Source organism: Zootoca vivipara, chromosome 2, assembly GCF_963506605.1.
Source record: "Zootoca vivipara chromosome 2, rZooViv1.1, whole genome shotgun sequence".
NCBI classification, from domain to species: Eukaryota; Metazoa; Chordata; class Lepidosauria; order Squamata; family Lacertidae; genus Zootoca; species Zootoca vivipara.
The window spans coordinates 62,975,338-62,994,698 of NC_083277.1; the positions used below are offsets into that span (position 1 = coordinate 62,975,338).

Sequence of the window (19,361 nt, forward strand, 5' to 3'; positions counted from 1 at the left end):
TCCAGATATCGGCATACTAGATCTTGGCCAGCATAAGTCGGAGCAATGTTGATCCATTTTCCATTATTTTTAACACACACACCCTGGCCTCATGTACTTTTTATTCTCATCCTGTGTCATATCCTTTCCATACACCCTTCATTGACCTCTTGTGATTTTGTTTTCTAAACCTAAGTGTTAGTATGAATGTCAGAAAACTGCAACCCTGTCGGACTTCCAAAAATTTTTTAGACCTGCATTTAAGGTGGTTGTTGTTGTTTTAATTGCGCGCTGCTTTGAAAGTCTTCAGATGGATTAAATGGGAAAACAAAATAATCTTCAAAGCAGCAGCGACACATCCTGAATTTAACTCAAATAGGGTACTAATTTTTAAAAGAATCTGAAAGAAAATAGTAATAAGACCTGGGCAAATGAAAACGCTTAAAATACATAAGGGTCAACACTAGGCAAGCCTTATCAGGGAAGGCATTCCACGCTGAGATGTTGTCATAGAAAGCGCATTCTTAATTTTATTAAACATTTTTAATATCCTGCCTTTCCAACAAGATATTGCTGATGGCAACGGAAAAGAAAATTTGTACTAATGCAAGCAGTGTGTTCCTATATATGCCTACTCAGGAGTAAGTACCACTGAGTTCAACAGGGTTTGTTCCCAGGTAAGTGGGTGTAGGATAGCAGTCTAAAACACTTCATATAAAAGTGCAAAAAAGTTGTAAGGGGTATTCATTGTACCAGTTAAGTATTACAAGCCAGAGTTATTTTGGGTTTGCTTATAAAGCCTGTGACCCATTTGCGCAGGGTTTATGACCTGCAGGTTGGGAAATGCTGTTCTAGACTATACTTGTATATCCAGTTCATTACCAAAACAGATACAATTGTTTCAGCCTTGGGGCCTGTAAACACTTCCAGTAGAACAATCCTGTATAATGATGCTGGGCTCCATCTTACATCGGTGCCAGCCAGCATAGCCAATTGGGGATGGTGAGCGCTAGAGTCCCTGATGTATGCAAGCAAGTATATTCAACTCTCTCTTTTTTTGCTACTTAAAGGGAATGTGATGGGAATGTTGAACTCTCCATTCCCTAGCACAGCATGAACAAGTTCTTCTAGTCTACAAAAGCCAGGTACTCTCTGTTGCATATGCATGAGTATCACTTACTGGCCCATTCTATGTCAGCATACAACTGACGCCCGAAAAGACAAAGTTTGTGGGAGGACAGATTTAGCAACAGTGGAATCTAGAACAAGAAGGTTGGGTGGCAGGAAAGCATTAAGAAGCCCAGTTCATGCTGTAGCAATGAGTGGGAACTGTCCATTGGGAACCTGTTGACAACCTCTCACTCCTTGGTTGGTCTGTGAGTAATACAATGACTGCAGTAGTTTCTCATGTGTTCAAGGTGTTTCTGCTGTCCACTTCTCATATTCTAAAGATTTTCTGGGATAGCTAATTTAGGATGGAACCTAACCACTAAGAATGACCCCCCCCCAGACACAAAAACCCACTTCATTTGTGAACAGGATGGACATGTGAATGCTGACGCCATCACAAATCAGCATAGAGAAAAGAAGATACTGTACCTGCAGAGAGGTTACTAAAAAAAGGGAAACCCTGTCTTCTCTCCTGATGTGACTTATTATTAGCTTTCAACAAATTAATCTGGCTCCTGTGAATATTGTGGTCATGGTCATAGCTTATCCTGACTCCAGAAAGGTAGATTAATTGGATAAGCCCTGGTGATTTAAATTACATTCTTCTTCAAATGTAGTCACCCAAATGGCCAAATACCTAGAATGAAGTTGACCGTCCTTGTGACTGGGATGCTGTGGACTCTTATTTCTCTTATGATTGGTTATTCTGCTTTCTATATTACACTGCCCATTACCTTGGCTCCATTTTCTTTCCTTTATTATTTTAATATAATGCATATAATATATATTAAAGTGTTTAGAGGGCAGTGTTCATCTAAAGGAAGTGTGAGTGCAAGGATTACCACTAGCGCAATCAGAACTTCCCCGCCTCCCCCTCTGTCTTCCCCAAATCCTCTGTAGAAGGTTGGGGGGGGGGGGGAAACTCAGAACAGAATTAAAGGAGGGGTGGGAGGGAGAGGAGGAGAACATTCCATTGTGTAAAGTGAAGTCCTTGTATTGATGGAATGTATGTTGAATACAACCATACCTGCCAGGTTCCTGCCGGAAAAAAAAGGGATCGGCAGACCAGAAGTAGTGCTGCCGCCATTTGGAACTGGGTAGAGCAGCACCGGACGTCGCTTCTGAGCCTGCTCTGCCCAGTTCCAAAATGGCCGCCGCGCCAGAAATCGCTTCTGTGCATGTCCAGAGACTCCAGACATGCGCAGAAGGAGCCTCCCCCGACTGGTAAGTAAACCGGGGGGGGGGGATCCGTTTTTTCAGCTGGGAACGGCTGGAAAAACGGGGGTTTCCCGGGGAATACGGGAGATTTGGCAGCTATGAATACAACCCATGCACTTCAAAAACCAAGTAAATAAATAAAATTAAAATATAAAACAAAATACATAATTCCCAATTATGCGACCAGAAGGAACAAGAATTTATAGGCACCCAGTACAGCTCACCCCTCCTCAAAAACCTGAGCAGAGGGTGGCTGGCCATCTGTCAGGGATTCTTTAGTTGTGATTCCTGCATTCAGCAGGTTGTACTAAATGATCCTTGGTTTCCTTCCAACACTGCAATTTTTTTCTTCTGCTACTGAAACAGAAGCAATGGCATGGTGAGCTGTTCCAAAGGTGTAAGGGCTGCTGCAGAGAGAGCCTCCCTGTGGGGACCCAGGCTATTATTCTCATTAGGTGTGGAGACCACCAGCAGGAAATCTTCTGCAGATCTTAAAATTCAGGCAGGTTGGTATGGGAGGAGGCGTTCCTTCAGGTATTTTGGGCCTGGGTCCTTTAGGGCCTCAAAAGCCAGCATCAGCACCTTAAATTGGGCCCAGAAGGCAATAAGCAGTCAGAACAATTGATTGAGAATTGACATTGTATGTGAACACCCCAAGGCAATCCCTAAGGCCCTGCATCAGTTACCACTTTTGGACTGTTCTCAGGGTCAACCCCATGTGGAGTGCTTCCACCCTGCCCCCACCCCCACCCCCAAGAATTGGCTACAACATATTTTCAGATTCAGCAGAGATTAATGTTCCTTGCTACTGGGGTGGTGGTGGTGCTTGTGCATTGTGTGATCAGCACGTTCAGAGACCTACACACACCACTTTTCTCAATCAGCTTCCTGTCAGCTGCTAGCATTTCTCCAGAAATAGACACTGTACTCATGTGTCACCTGGTGAGCCAGTGACTCTGTCTCACTGCTTTGATAAGCTTTCTGCTTCATTGTCAGCTGGGCCTGAATTGTCAGGCTTTGACCTTGACCTGCTTTCAGAGTGGGTGCCCGGTGGATTAAAAGTGCCGAAAAAATAATATGTCATGTGCCAATGAGATAAATGCAGAGAGAGAGAGAGAGAGAGAGAGAGAGAAAGAGAGAGAGAGAGAGAGAGAGAGAGAGAGAGAGAGAGAGAGAGAGAGAGAGAGAGAGAGAAGTGTTTCTTGTGCCATTAGTTCTTGCCGCTTCCTAAAGCATGCAAAACTTCTCGAACTGCAGGAGGGTCATCAGCTGCAAGTATTTTTATTTATTATTTTTCTTTGACACATTTATATCCTACCTTTCCTCCAAGGAGCTCAAGATGGTGTACGCAGTTCTCCGCCTCCACATTTTATGCTCAAAACAACCCAGTGAAGAAGCTTAGGATGAGAGGCAGTGACTAGCCCAAGGTCACCCTATGAGCTTCGTGGCTCAGTGAGGATTCGAACTCTGGTTTCCCAGGTCCTGGTCTGACACTGTAACCATTACACCACACTGGCTCGCTGACTAAAGCAAGCATCACAGAGAATTGAAAAGGCTTTTCATTTCCAGCCTCTCTTATAAGAGGTTCCCCACCCCTTGGCATTGTTCTGCAATATGTTGCCCAAATTGCCTGTAGAGGGTTTAATGCACTGCTTTCAGGGAGATGAATATTTGTGCAAGCTTTGAAAGCTACACTTCTTTTAATGAAGTGTAAATCTTCCTGTGGTTGGTCAAGGCTTAAAACACACACACACACTCCAGATACATGCCAGAGCTTCTGTGCAGCTGGATTCCAAACACATTTTGCTAACTTCTAAAATAGCTACTTCTTGACATACTTGCATGTAATTTCTCGGTCTGTATTTATGCATAAGATTTGTATGTGAGTTGGGGGTGGTGGTGATAAGTAACCCAGTTCCAGAAAGTGGAGATGCACAAAGGTTAGTACCAAAAGAGTGGAGCACAAAAGTGAAATTTGTGACTTCACAATGCAACTCCACAAGGCTCCAACAATGCAATTATGCCTGGCCTGCACTGGGATTTCTTGTTTCTGAGTTCTTCATCTTTTGCTTTGCTTAAAATTGGTTGTAGCCAACAATACTGTCCCTTTTAGTTTGAGGAATTAGTTTGCGTATTGGAGCTTCCTACCTCTCCCCTTCATATCTGTTCTGGGAGTTCCCACAATCTTCCAGAGTGGATTTGTGGGGATATGCAGAGAAAGGAGAGGGAGGGGAAGTTCTGTTGTGGAGGCGCAAGTCCCAGTGCAAAAGTGAGGAACCTTTTTGCCAAATCTTTATATTCTCCATCCCTGACTATTTCTACTTTTAGTTAAGTAGAAACTACTTAACTAAACTACTCCTGCTATGCCCATGTCAACCCCTATGGGCCAGGTTTGACAGCAGGATGGGGCCACCATGTATCTGCTTGCCCTCCTGCAAACTGTATGGGCTTCAGTCAAACCTGGACTACCTGTGACCCACTGGGCCAAATGCAGCTGACCAGCCATGTTATGGAGGCTCAATGAACCTGCCTTTGCCTAGGGCTGTAAAAACTGGAAAGTTGACAAGGATGTGGTGTGGTAAAGCTGGTGGGCTACCAAGGGCTCAGTGGTAGAGCATCTACTTTGCATGCAGTTGGTCCCATGTTCAATCCTGGGGTGTTGAGGTAGGGCTGGGAAAGAGCCCTGCTTGAAACCCTGGAGAGCCACTATCAGTCAGTGGAGAAAATACTGAGCTAGATAGATCAATAATCTGACTTGGTATAAGGCAGTTTCCTGTGCCCAGCTTGGTATGTCCCCAGTTATGGGAGCCTGGCCTAGAGAGATCCTTTGCTCTTTTTCCAAAGACCCTTGTGGTCCTCTTCCTAGTTGCATGTGTCCTCTTTCCCCACCCCATCAAGCTCTGGTGCTATATGTGCAAACTAAGGTCAAGCATGAGGGAAATGTATTGGAAGAAGGATTCTTCCCCTCCTGTTCCAGTTCTCCCCATTCCTCCGAAACATTCCCTTGGAAGTCTTTCTTGTAAAAGACATGGTGGTTTCCTTCAGGGGAAACTCCCTACATTAATTCATGGCAAATGAGAAGTTTGGAAACCAAAGGCGTTTAACAGCAGCCTGGAGTCATTCCACCCCCTGTGCACTGCCTTAAATCATCTTGTGTTCTTGTGGCTTTTGCATTACAGGGGAAAAACATGTCTGTATTTGTATAGAGGGAAAGAAAGAGATCTTAAATATATTGTTGTGGCCATTGTGTGGGGAAAATGCTGTCCCCCGTCCTGGCTTTTGCACAGCTGATAGATAAATATAATTTCTTAATAAAAAAATTCCTTCAGTAGCACCTTAAAGACCAACTAAGTTTATATTTTGGTATGAGCTTTCGTGTGCATGCACACTTCTTCAGAACTGAAGAAGTGTGCATGCACACGAAAGCTCATACCAAAATATAAACTTAGTTGGTCTTTAAGGTGCTACTGAAGGAATTTTTTTATTTTGCTTCGACTCAGACCAACACGGCTACCTACCTGTAACTATAATTTCTTAATGTCCTTGATGACTGAAAAAGTAATTTGGGAATTGGAATGTAGACTACAAAGACAGAAGTCTGAGCAAGGAGAGGGGTGTGTCCCAGGGACATGTCACTTTTGTGAAAACTGGGGCATCCCTAAATATGAGTATTGTTTACTCAGGTACTTGTTTACTCAGGTAGCATGAAAAACACCTCTTCATAAAAAATGGCCTCCACAGAAACTACCTCTGAGGTATTTGCTACCACTTAGTGGGACGATGAGGTAATATATTCACTCAGAGCTTGGGGGGTTGCATGTCCTTGAACAGTGCAGGGAGAATTCTTAACAAGTGTTGTGTCTCTGCATTTTCACGTGCAAGCAATTCTCGTGGAAAGAACTGGGACTTGTGCGCACATGAGTTTAGAGACAGGCCGCAACTCACTTTTGTAACTGGGTGCCCAGATCATAAAGAGGTAGGGGTTACTCAGTTTTTACTTAGTAGTAGTAGTAATAATAGTAATAATAATTGTTGTTGTCGTTTAGTCGTGTCTGACTCTTCGTGACCCCATAATAATAATAATTTATTATTTATACCCCGCCCATCTGGCTGGGTTTCCCCAGCCACTCTGGGCGGCTTCCAAAAGAAATATTAAAATACAATAATTTATCAAACATTAAAAGCTTCCCTAAACAAGTGTGTCAGGACAACTGTTAGTATCATGAGAAATGGAAACTTACTTGAAAGAGCCATGCTCAGATGGAAAACACTTATGACAATGTTTTCTCACCTAGCTTTTTAAGAACCTTCCTTTGTGGGAAGAAAAAAAAAACCCATGTTCCTAACCATCAGACATTTAATTGCTATTCTGGTCCTGGATTATGCCAGGTTTCAACCCTTGTCTGGAAAATCCCCAGCATTCCTGACAGGCGGGTTGTGTAAACTGGGAAACGCCTCCAGAGATGAGACTTTTCAGGCTTTCCTTGTGCAGTAGAGGTTGCCTGCTCTGCCACCTTCTTGCAGCTGGAGGGTGCCATCTGTCTGTCTTTTCTTTGACAGGTTGTGTTGCAAAGCATTTTCTGCATTTTTTGAAGAATAAAAAGGATGGTTTTGTGCTAAGAAGACAGAGATGTAGTGATTGAGAACTCTAGACCTAAACACTACCGGTAGGTGTGCTGCCTGAGGAGTTGCTGCTGCTGTTACCACCTTCCCCTCCCCCTTCTCCTTTTGCCTCCCTCACTCCCACTCCCCCCCCCCCCGCTGTCACCTTCTCTAATTTGGGGTACCTCTGAGACCCCTCCTTGGAGTGCAGCTTTGTGACTGAGCTGGCTATGGAGAGAGCTTGCATTATTGCCATGTTACCTGATGGATGGCAAATCACTCTGATACCTCATTCTGTTTAAAAGGACCCCTTCCTCTGAGTGAGGACTGGTGGACTGGGGCCACCCTGTTAGGAACAACAGGTTAGCTGAATCCTGCCCTTGGTGGTACAGTGGTGCCTCGCTAGACAAATTTAATTCGTTCCACGGGTCTTTTCTTATAACGAAAAATTCGTCTAGCGAATCCCATAGGAATGCATTGAAATTTTTTTTTGCCCATAGGAACACATTAATTGAATTTCAATGCATTCCTATGGGAAACCGCGATTCACTAGACGAATTTTTCGTAAAACGAATTCGTCTAGGGAGGCAACCTCCGCTAGAAAAAACCTTTCGTTAAGCGGAAATTTCATTAAGCAGGGCATTCGTTAAGCGAGGCACCACTGTATTGGCAAAGTTGACCGCTCTGAGTTACTTGAGTCCTGTCAGGGGAAAAGGCAGGGTATAACTAAATACAGTTGAGTCCCCATTTATGTGGGGGTTATGTTCCAGACCCCTGCATGCATCAGTGAAACTATGTGAAATGGGGAGTTGTATCTGCTCAGCTGACGCATGGGGAAGAAGCTTGCGCAGAAGTACGGCTTGCACAGCTGAGGTGTGGGGAAGCAGCAGCTGCTGTGTCCTCTTTGGGCTCCGGGGAGGGTCTTCTTGCATGTCAGGAGAACTCACCAGGGTGCTCCCCGTTTTTGGCATCCACTTCTGTGTTCCCGGCACCACGCAGGTGTGTGGTTGCACCCACAAAGAGTGTGTGTAAATAGGAAGTTGCCCGTAACTAAATAACCAAATCACAGTAGTACTGAATTGTAGTCAATTTCATTGTTCACCCCAACTCCAGATACTGTAACTTGCAAATAAGTTAGACAGCACCAGTTCCAAAGTCCTGTGTAAGACCTATCCAATTATTTTTTAACCACCGAATGATCCCTGTGAAAACCCGTCACATTACCCACTTCTGTGAAATCATGAGGGACTTTTATCAAAAGCTTTTTGTAAGTTACTTTTTGTTTTAAGAAATAGTATTTAAATGTACTTACCCCTCCTTTCTGTTCCTGTACTGATAATTTAATAGATATGTATATTGTTCAGCATCAGCAAGCCTGTTCCAGTTTCAGACACTTTCACTGGTCTCTTATCTATTTATGACACTTTCTTTTACACAGTTTGAACTGAATCAAGGTTTGTATCAACACACTAAATATCCCGGAGCTATTCCTGCATCATTCAAGAAGAATGTGTGTGCACTTTTTAATGACGCCTGCTGACCTAGTTCTGTTCTCTGTTGACCCAGAGTGCAGTAATCTAGCTGAACTCTCATTAGTTTGGTGCTCGATGAGCATTGTTAAATGATGCAGGATTAAATTTTCCAGCACAAGATGTGCATAGGTGAAGGGAGTTGAACACACTGTGCATTAGATCTGAATGCTCCATCACTTTGGGCATTTTCCTCCCCAACCTAGTCAACTTGTGCTAATGGAGTGGATCTGTTCGTTCATTTGTTCATTCGTTCGTTCATTCATTCATTCATTTTTGCTTGAAAACTGAGGTGTACGAACCAGAGTAAAACACTGGATCAAGTGGGCAGACATATACACCAAGAATCAGTAAGCAGAGTGCCTCTGAGCACATACTCAGACTGGGCATTAGTAATGCAGTACCAGAACCAAGTTTGTACATTCTCTCTCACAAAAAAACAGTCCTGGTTTTCTCCCAAATGTTCTTTATCAGCAACCTAATTTGAAAATAAAAGGCCTTTTAGCTGGTTGTTTCTGTCATTAGAAAAGCTAGAAACCCTTAAATCTATTGCAAGGTACCCACAGACTTACTGGTGGATCTCATTTTACCTGTGTGTGTTTCGTAATGGATTGCTGCCTCCTATATTCTTCCTGAACTACACCATCTCATTCAAATAGTGATCTAGTAGTGGATGTGATGACATCGCAGAGTGAATCAGATTTGGCTACATGCCAATGCTGATTAGGGCAAACCAGTTACATTGTCGTCGCTCTAAACCCCCATTTCACCTGGAGTATCATTTCAGTGTATATCAGAGAGCACATTTAGGCATGCATCCTTTGGAGAGTATAGATCAGGCATCCCCAAACTGTGGCCCTCCAGATGTTTTGGCCTACAACTCCCATGATCCCTAGCTAACAGGACCAGTGGTCGGGGAAGATGGGAACTGTAGTCCAAAACATTTGGAGGGCCGAAGTTTGGGGGTGCCTGGTATAGATAGATTATCCACAATCGGGTGAATGGCCTGTGAGTAGAAAGGCAGGGAAGCACAACCCTATTGGTTCTTCTTGCTCTCTCGGTAGCATTTGATATCATTGACCATGATGCTCAACCTATTTTGGCTGAGACTGCATTCATCCGGAAGGAGTAGGTTTGCAGTTTGGGTGCGCTTTTAGATTCACTTCTGTCTCTACTAGTCCTGATGATTTTGCTGCCACAGACTTTTTACCAGCTGTGCCGCTCCTCAACAGACATAGTCTGGTTATAGTGTTCCATAGTCTGGTAATACTTGGGGCTGCCCTTGAAGATTACTCAGAAGTTCAATTAGTTCATAATTTGGCTGCCAGAATTTTAACTGGTGATGATGATGATGATTCCCAAATACTTGCAAGAGTGCTTCTTCCCCCATACCAGCCTGCCTGTGTTGAGATCTTCAACAGGAGTTCATTTTCAAGCGTTAGTGTGCTCTGTAATAAGAAACGAGAGGTATTTGAATGCCTTCCCCTAAAAGGTACGCCTGGCACCTACTTTGCAATCTTTTCAGCGCTTGGTTAAGACATTTGTATCTACCGAGGCATTTTAATTTGTATACTCACTCAGCCTGCTTTCGTCCTTTTTATCTGCTGCTTAAAAAAAATTGTTATGGCTGCACAGTGTTAGTGTTTTATTTTTTTGGTTTTAATTTTATTACTCTGGTTTGTTGTACAATGCCCTGAAATGATTAAGGATGGTATAGAAATATGTTAATTAAATTGTATACCCCAGTTCTTTTTTTATTTTTCCCCTTTTTCTTTTTGCTGTGGTGTTTTCATAAAATAACAGACTCTTGGAGTCGGAAGGGACCCAAGGGTCATCTAGTCCAACCCCCTGCAATGCAGGAATCCTAGCTAAAGCATCCATGGCAGATGGCCATCCAACCTCTGCTTTAAAACCTTTTGTTTTGCAGAAATGGAGAAATTTGCTCTGGTAATCAGGGTACCAGTCCTTTCTCCAAAACACAAGCATAATGCAAGAACAATGCTCAGAGTATCGTAAGGATCATATTTTGCTGTGATCTTATGAATATAGACCACTCCCAATATTTCAAGTCTCGGCTATGCTTGATATCTCAGTTAGGACTAATTATTGGTTAAAGCCAGTTCAGACAGGGTTCAGGAAGAGCAGAGGAACTGGGGCAAAAGAAGGGAAAAGGATATAAACTTGCACCACCTGCTCATAATCCCGTAACCAAGGTTAAAAATAATGGGAGCATTATATCAGCTCAATGTAAATCGTCATGGAAGCTGTAGCCTCTGGCCAATGCCCCCCTATCTGGAAAACCCCTGAAATCCCAGTAACAGATGAAAACTATGATCTCTCCCTTCTGTTAAATCCCTCTGGTTGTTCTAGCGTTCTTAAAGAATTTATGCTGGGAATGCTAACCTCCTGTTCCCTTGTTTCAGGCACAGCTACCCGGAAACTGGAGTGTTAACCTGCACCCATGGAAGGAAAGGGGCCGTATCGTATCTATGACCCTGGTGGGGGAACGGAAAAGGGAGCATCTGCTGCCTTTGAACGGCTGGTGGAGGAAAATACCCGGCTGAAGGAGAAGATGCAGGGAATTAAGTCTCTAGGTAACGGTGAGGATGACATGGAAGCAGAAAAGCAAAGGTTACTCATTGTTGCTGTTTCCAGAATGCCCGGGTCTGCGACAAACTTCAGAGAAGCCGCTTTCTTGTGTACTTAGCAGGAAACCTCTAAACCGGGGTCAGCAACCTTTTTCAGCTGTGGGCTGGTACACCGTCCCTCAGACCATGTGGTGGGCCGGTCTATATTTTGGGGGGGAAAGGAACGAATTCCTATGCCCCACAAATAACCCAGAGATGCATTTTAAATAAAAACACACATTCTACTCATGTAAAAACACCAGGCAGGCCCCCAAAATAACCCAGATATGCATTTTAAATAAAAGGACACATTCTACTTAGGTAAAAATACGCTGATTCCTGGACTGTCCACGGGCCAGATTTAGAAGGCGAAGGGCCAGATCCTGCCCCTGGGCCTTAGTTTGCCTACCCATGCAAAGCAAAACAGACATTTAAAACAGTATACAACAATGGATTTTAAGTTTTACAATGTGGAAGGCATATAAGCACTTAAAACTTTAAGATAGACTGCCATAGAGAAATGACCCAGAGTTTTTTTTGACAGCCTACCCATGCTCTAAACCTCTGTGGCACCATAGAGGCATAGTTGTAGCAGCACGTGAGCTTCCATTGGGGGTAGCCTACTTCTTCACTGGTGGCGAGCATTAAAGGCCAAGTCTGTGATTTGGACTTGCTGCCCCTTGTGTGCCAAAGTCTTCCTGGGGGTGCTCTCTGTGTTATTGCTGTTGCTCAAAAGGCCTTTGCCTCATGTCTGCACATTGTTCAAGAGACGTCCCAGGTGATGACTTACCGGCATTGCTCACACGTGGGCTGTGTGTGGGATATGGACCTTTTAAAATATTGTGACAGTCATTGGAAGCTCTTAAGGGTTTTTCAGTAACGCTGAACGTCGTAAGTGTGAAAATTGTACACAGGTCCTGGATGTAGTAGCATCACATGAAGAATCTTTTGCTGTTTGCTGTCTGAGAGCAAAGGCTGAGAAACAGTCCTGAATATTTCAGTGGGTTCCAACTCAGCAGTGTTTCATTCCACAGATGCACCTCTTTGCTGCTTGTACTTCGGGCAGATAGGGTTTTGAATTGGAGGTATTATATTAGGAATTTCTTTACTTCTATTAAAGTTTTTGGGTTTTAAAAAAAGGGTAATTCATATTATCTAGCCTAAGGGAGAATTCTTTGTGTCTCCAAAAGCTTTCACCAATGAATATTAAACACTCATTGCTCTTTATTCCAAAGCCTTTTAAAATGAGATCTTGATAGCGATACATTTCTCAGCAAGCCCAAAAATACTGGCGTAAAATTTGAGCTTTGCACGTGTGTGGCTGAGGTGCTCGCCAGTGAGTAGACAAGGCAAAACATTGCAATTCAGCTGAGGTGGCTTTTTACTTTTTCCTACAGTTGGGAATATCTCCATGTTCGTGTCTGCTCCCTAATCCATGCAAAAGTTTATGTGGCTACTATAGACATCATTCACAATTCCATCCCCTGCCCCCCCCCCCTGGCACAGAGATCTTCTCTGTGTAGGAAATAGTCATTTGAACTGAAATGCAGTGGAGTTAGTCTAGAATTGCTGGAGTTCAGCTAGTTCTGATAACTATGCTGAATGTGCTGCTGTAAGGAAATAACCTGCATATACAAAGGAGTGTTAAATCGCGCCCTTGTTGTTTTGCCAGGGGATCTATTGGAAGAGTCTCAGTTAGAAGCCTCCAGGCTGCGTCAGAAAGTGGAGGACCTAGTGAAGGACAACGAAATGCTAAGGTCCACCTCCTCTCTTGACAAACTTGCGGAAATGGCAGGTATGAGCATCAAAGGGCCAACTGTTTAGCATGTCCCAGTAACATGTTCTTTGGCAGACCTAGATTTTCACTGCCTGTGTGTTGCATTTAAGGGAATTGCAAGTTGGAAGGAAGAGTAATAAGCCTCCAGTGATGCTGTTGGCTGTCTTGCATCAATGTGTAAAAATCCCTTTAAAAAAATATACATGCTGATATCACTGGGCCAACCTGCGTCTTCAGGTCTGCAGCCTGAATCTGTGTCACTTCAGTTCCTAGGGATGTTCGACTCGTGCAACAGACTTCACAGTAGAACTTGCCCCTCTCCTCTCCCCTGCAGCCCCCTGCACACCATCAAAATCTGCTGCAGACCCTCCAGAGCAGATTCTGTGGATGCTTGACTAGAGGAGAGGAAGGGGAGGTTCCATTGCGTGGGCAGAACTCAATTCACATGGTTTTAGCTACAGCCCAGCCTTCTTGAGTCGAATCAATCCTGTTTTGTTGCATGCTACTTTCTGGGCAGGTTGTGCATATGCAAAAATAAATTGAACAGCCTTTAGATGGTGGAACAAGAGGGAAGTTTTGGCTGTGCTTTTTGCTCATTTTCACTGCTGTTCCCCTCTCTGAGAAAAACATGACATCAAATGACCAGTAATGAAAGGTTTTGAATACATTTTTGCTTCTGCAACAAAACTCTTCCTTCTGCACCCTTGCCCTGAAACACTTTTTCCTTCTTTGAATGCTGTGTGGTTTTAGGGGGCAGCTCACTGCCTACACTTTTGCACGCAGAACATCCCAGGAATAATCCTTTCCATCTTCAGGCAGGAGATTGGGTAGGGCCTCATTCTGTCTGAGACCCCGGAGAAGTGCTGCCAGTCAGAGTAGACAGTACAGGGCTAGGTAGACACATATGCCTTCTGTTTCAGTGACTTCTGTTTCAGTGTATCTGAAGATGTGTGCATGCACACGAAAGTTCATACCAATGACAAACTTAGTTGGTCTCTAAGGTGCTACCAGAAGAATTTTTTTTATTTTGTTTCAACTGCGTCAGACCAACACGGCTACCTGTAACATATGCCTTGGTTTGAGCCAGCTTTCTAGACACCCCCCTGTCCCGGTGTGTTTTCTTTTTGAGTCTCAAAAAAATCATGAGTGCTTCCAGGTGACTGATTTTTATCAAGCATTCATTCCTGTTTGTTGGTGGGGAGATTTGATGGCCTTGTGCCATCTTTTGGGGGAGAGTGGGTTTGTTGTGCAAGACCTCCCCTTCAACTGTAATTGCACAACCTGGGCTTACTGGTCTGCGATTGAATCCCACCTGATACTAGCAAAGTTTGGGCATAAATATGTGCATGCCACACACATTGCACACATACCCCCAATTCAGGGCGAGGTCAGCTGCCTTGGGTGGTACCATTTTTCATACCAAAGAGCAGCCAATGGTCAATTACTTGATTTATTTGTTTAGACCATTATTGGGGGTGCTACTTAGAGGGAGCTTACTGACTGGGGCTTAGTGGGAGTTTTGCAGTGTACCTGGGATCACACGTTTGATAGATCTGAGTGTGAAAGCCCTGAAGCAGCCTCCTTTAACCTTAGAAAAGGTGACTGTCATTCTGATATGCACCGTATCATTCTGATATGGCACACTCTCACCTTCACCAACCTGTTGCTAATGAAGCTTGTAGTCCAAAACATCTGCAGTGTGCCGGGTTGGAAAAGGCTGATGCAGCACACTTTTAAAAAAGGTGACTGTTCCCTCCCCTCCCCTCCCCACCTACCCCCCTACCACCCCTCTTGAGAACTAGATGGGCTTCAAATGGAAAAGCTGAGGGGTGATTTTTGATCTTTCAGTATTACCGTATGCTGAGCCCAGGAGGAAAGAGGGAAATTCCAGCTGACACTCATCAAAGGCCATTTATACACATTTGCATCGCACACCAAACATTGCCGCCTCTGTGCCCTCAGAGACCAGCTACTGGTTCTTGCACGGGGAAGGTGGGGCTTGACGTGGGGGGAGTATGTATGCGTAATTTGTGCATGGGGACTTAAAACAAGATGGAAAAGGGCAAGTACTGTTCTTTGTAGACTCTCTGCTGTGTGTTTTTAAATTTGTCATAAAATGGATTTGTTTTAGGCAGGTAATAGCTGCTACCAGCCCTCCTGCTCTTGAACCTGTTTCCTGTTAATGCAGAATGTCAGGTCTCTATCCTGCCTAGCAACCTGTTTTCTCCTTTCCCCATCTTACCCTTTTCTTCTTTGTACTTTTGCTGCTGCTGTTTCTGTTGGCAGAGTTGGATCTCTGCAATGAGAAATGTTCACTTGCTTCTTTTCTCCCCCTAGGAGGAATCCCAGATCTTTGCTCCTCCTCAGAGGTTCCAGGTGAAGATCAGAAGGAGATGAAGAAACCCACACAGAAGCCACCCAGCAGTGTAAGAAGTCAGACTTTAAATAGTCAAGGCTACATAAAAATAATAAAAATGATTAAAGCTGCAAGCCCTCCTAGGCAGACACAGGAGTAAGTCCCAATGAATTCAGGGGCAATTATTTCCGAGTAAGCATAGAACTAGGCTGCAAGAATGCTAAGCACATTGTAAAGGCAGGGAGGGGAATAATATCAGAATGACTTTTTCTTCCGATGAACTACTCAGGTTTGAGGACTCTCGCATTTTTAGTCTGTCCATGTAACTGGATGGAAGTTTATGAGCTGGAAGAATGCTGCATAGCACTTTTAATGAGCCACATGCTCTACAGTCAAGTTGATCATCCCAACTACTTTGAGAGGTGCTTTCTGTTTTGCAGAACTGGAGCTGAAAGAGCACTCTCTTCTAAATCGTCCTGTGATAGTCAAGGCTGGTGCTTTTATTCCTGACCCAAGCTACATCTATTTAAGTCTTGCGAGGCTGCGGGGAGAGTCCATTCCATGGTTCAGTGTCTGATCCCAAACTGCCTGGCTTTGTTGAATGCCACTTAACTACAAAGAGATGTCTCTTAGATTGTTTCTAAGAGGTAGCTGCCCTATACCATTGGCATCTCTTGTTCACCACGGCCTACACTGATGCCAGCAGCTTTCCAGGGCTTCAGGAAACAACTTTTCCGAGTCCTTCCTGCAGACACCAGGGATTGAACCCAGGGTCTTTTGAATGTGAGGCAAATGCTCTGCCTCCGAGCTCCAGCCCTTCCCATAAAACTGCTGTAGTTTTGAATACTGTATTATTTGAGAAAACGTGTAGCCCTGTTTCATTCTGTAACACAGACAGTGACAGATTGCTGTGGTTTCTAATAGTTATTAGGTAGATTTTGATCTCGCTACGCCTCCAGTTTGGCATGTAAGATGCTGTCTTCCTTTCCCACACGACCTTTTTAGATCAAAGAAATAAGCAACATTTGGAAACAGCTCAATCCAGTGAAAGATGTAGTCCCACCCCCTCTGACTGTGAACGCATTGCCTCTTGCTGACAGAATTGGAGCCCACAGAGGGTCACTGAGAAACATTAGAGTTATTGGCGCACTCAGAGAAACCCAGAGATTTGCAGAACCACAAAGAAACAAACAAAATACAAAACTGCAAAGGAGCCTAGCAAAGACTAGATTGACCTCCAAGAGCTCAGGAAAGTTGAGGCTTAGGTGGGAAAGACTTAACAGAAAATCTGAGGTGTTGGTATTCACTGACCTGCTTGAACCCTTGACAGCCTATAATTGGACCAGTGTATATAAAGGTATATTCAACCTTCTCAGACCCAGGACCCACTTTTAACCCAAACGTGCATTTGGGGACCAATTTCTTAATCTTTTATTGCATATTTGTGTAGTGGTGGTGCTTCCTGTTGCTACTTATCAACCCGCCTTTTGAAGATCAGTATGCTGGGAGGTGAGGATTTATGGCAATATTTTGCTGCAGGTTTTTGCTTTTTTTTATCCTGTTTCTAAGTAAGCAGGACACCATAAATCTGTTTGTTTGTTTTTTAAAACACATTCAATAGAGAGCAGGGAAACCGAAATTACTCATTTAATACCTACTCTGTTTTTTCCTGTCACGGGCCCATTGGAATTTGGGGTATATAACTCTACATTCATTCATTTTCTCTACAGGGATCTTCATCTGAGTTTGAAATTGTTGGAGCTGAAGATAAGAGGTCTTCCCAGGGAAGCACCGGGAAATCGGTATGTGAATCCAAACAGCTTGTTTAGATTGAGACGCAAAAGGGAGAAAACGTTTTATGGGTCGTGTTGTCTTGGAAGTTCTTTTCTTTGTGACCTTTTTGTGTGTGCGTTCAGTTCTGATGTATTTTTTCATACAATCTCCTTGCGTGGTTTGATAGCTCAGAGACAGGGAAATGCAGAGGTCTCCAGAAGAAGAAAGCCAAACTAGTCAGCAGGTTTCATTTAGCAGTTGAACTATTTTATATTGCATTTCACAGAGTTGTTGTTGTTGTTGTTGTTTAGTTGTTTAGTCGTGTCCGACTCTTCATGACCCCATGGACCATAGCACGCCAGGCACTCCTGTCTTCCACTGCCTCCCGCAGTTTGGTCAGACTCATGTTCGTGGCTTTGAGAACACTGTCCAACCATCTTGTCCTCTGTCGTCCCCTTCTCCTAGTGCCCTCAATCTTTCCCAACATCAGAGTAATTTAAGCAAAAGAAAAGAAACAACAAAGGCATCTGCTGTGAGCCGCTTGCAGTCTTCTTTTTTTCACATGGAGAAAACATCAGGAGAAAGAAAAAGATGTGCTGAGGAAGAAACGACAAGGGGTGCTCAGTCACTGGAATATTTCCCCTCCCCGTGTCATTCATTGTCTTGAACTAGAAGCAGCAATGGGTTGCTGTAGTCTGTAGCCACGGATCTCGTGGGGCCGAAGGGGTGCTCAATCCTTTTGCTGTGGACCATTTTTCCTACCACAAACGCTCAGTTTCCTTCCTTCCCTAGTATGATTATATCAATACCCCCTTTCCCCCCCTTCTTCATAGAGCTAAATTCAGCTGGGAAGTTATTAATGCCAGCCAGGGAAATTGGTACTGGAAAGAAAGAGGGAGATGCTCCCTCTTTGTCGGACTTTCAGCTCCAGATTGCTGCTTCTGCAACTGAGTGCAGTAATGTGTAGTTTGCCCCTATAGGAGGTTCTTTCAGGACCTGCCTTGGGCCACCAGCTGAGTTTCCTTGCGCTGGTGTGTTGCCACTCACAGAGGCTGTAACCACACAAACCAGGCACGTGCCACAGTTTTTTCATTTGGCCTCTTTCCCAGAACAAGCTGATGGGAAATCTCCGATTGAGATGTGAGAAGAGTAATCTGACAGTGCTGCTGTCAAGAGGCTTCTCTTCTCCCCCCCTTTTTTTTCTTGCTCACATATGCAAAGCTGTGTGCTGGCCAGCTACTTCCTTCTCTTCGGTGAGATGTGCAGGCTCACAGGCTTGGGCAGCCAGCCAACAGGATGGCAGAAAACTCCGCATGTATCCAGACGGCACTTCTCAGGAAAGGGGCTGGGGAAAAAAACCCAAGTGATGAAATGAAACTGACTGGAGCAATCTAGTGAATCCTTTTAGCTCACGTGAGCCAGTGTAATGTCAGCGGTGGTTTTAGTACCTGCTTTAAATAGCGCCCCTGCCACTCTGAAAGTTTTACAATCTTTTAATGCACTTCACCGTCATAAGCGAGGAGCTCTGGAGATCTGACAGATATCTCTGGATTTGGCTATCTGTTCGTCTTCATTATACAGCTTTAGGCGCCAGGCAAAAACGTTCCTTTTTAACCAGGCCTTTGGTTGATTTGATTGACACCCTATGCCTTTTTAAAATGTGGGGGTGTTGTTTTAGGGGGGGTGTTGTTTTTATCTTGATTACAGTCATCCTTCGGTTTAAGTACGCCTCGGTTTGAGTATTTTCAGTTTAAGTACTCCGCGGACCCGTCTCGAACGGATTAATCCACTTTCCATTACTTTCAATGGGAAAGTTCGCTCCAGGTTAAGTATGCTTCAGGTTAAATACAGACTTCCGGAACCAATTGTGTTTGTAAACCGAGGTACCACTGTATATATATTGTGGTTTTATATTTTGGTCATGTTCTGTGAGACCACTCTGAGACCTCTGGGTATAGGGCGGTATATAAATTCAATAAATTGATACATGAAAATATTTTGTTAAAACATTAGCCCGCAAACAATCTGCCTTGTTCATTTGTGGTGGCGAATTGCCTCCATCCTGTCACATCAACCCAGCTTGAAATTGGATCTGGCCAGTGGCAGAACAAGGTATACATTGCTGTCCAAACCAGTGCTAACCATGAGGGAGAAAAGGGACTCCTTCTCCAGAGAAATTCTTTTAGATAGCTGTTTCTTAGCAGGAATCAGACTCTCTTTCCCTAGTCAGTGACTTCTGTTCGCGAGCCAAGTGCCTCCTCCTTGATCTTGCCCGTGACTTTCCTCGGGCTATTACGCAGAGCAAAGGGGGAATCCTAACTCAATTATTT

The 19,361-nt window shown here is 44.1% G+C and overlaps 1 protein-coding gene across 8 annotated transcripts in view; it reads left to right on the forward strand.

The window, feature by feature from the left end:
* TNIP1 (TNFAIP3 interacting protein 1) overlaps positions 1 to 19,361 on the forward strand; it is a 53,925-nt gene that overhangs the window by 9,344 nt on the left and 25,220 nt on the right. For 4 of the 8 annotated variants that reach the window (XM_035105686.2, XM_035105682.2, XM_060271632.1 and 1 more), the window contains exons 2-5: positions 10,922 to 11,098; positions 12,798 to 12,920; positions 15,240 to 15,328; positions 16,989 to 17,060. In XM_035105686.2, the coding sequence (XP_034961577.2) occupies positions 10,960 to 11,098; positions 12,798 to 12,920; positions 15,240 to 15,328; positions 16,989 to 17,060 (423 nt within the window). In that variant the 5' untranslated portion in view covers positions 10,922 to 10,959. Of the gene's footprint in view, positions 1 to 6,907; positions 7,035 to 10,921; positions 11,099 to 12,797; positions 12,921 to 15,239; positions 15,329 to 16,988; positions 17,061 to 19,361 lie in introns of those variants that run through there. The other 4 variants (XM_035105688.2, XM_035105691.2, XM_060271631.1 and 1 more) reach the window with 3 other exon arrangements.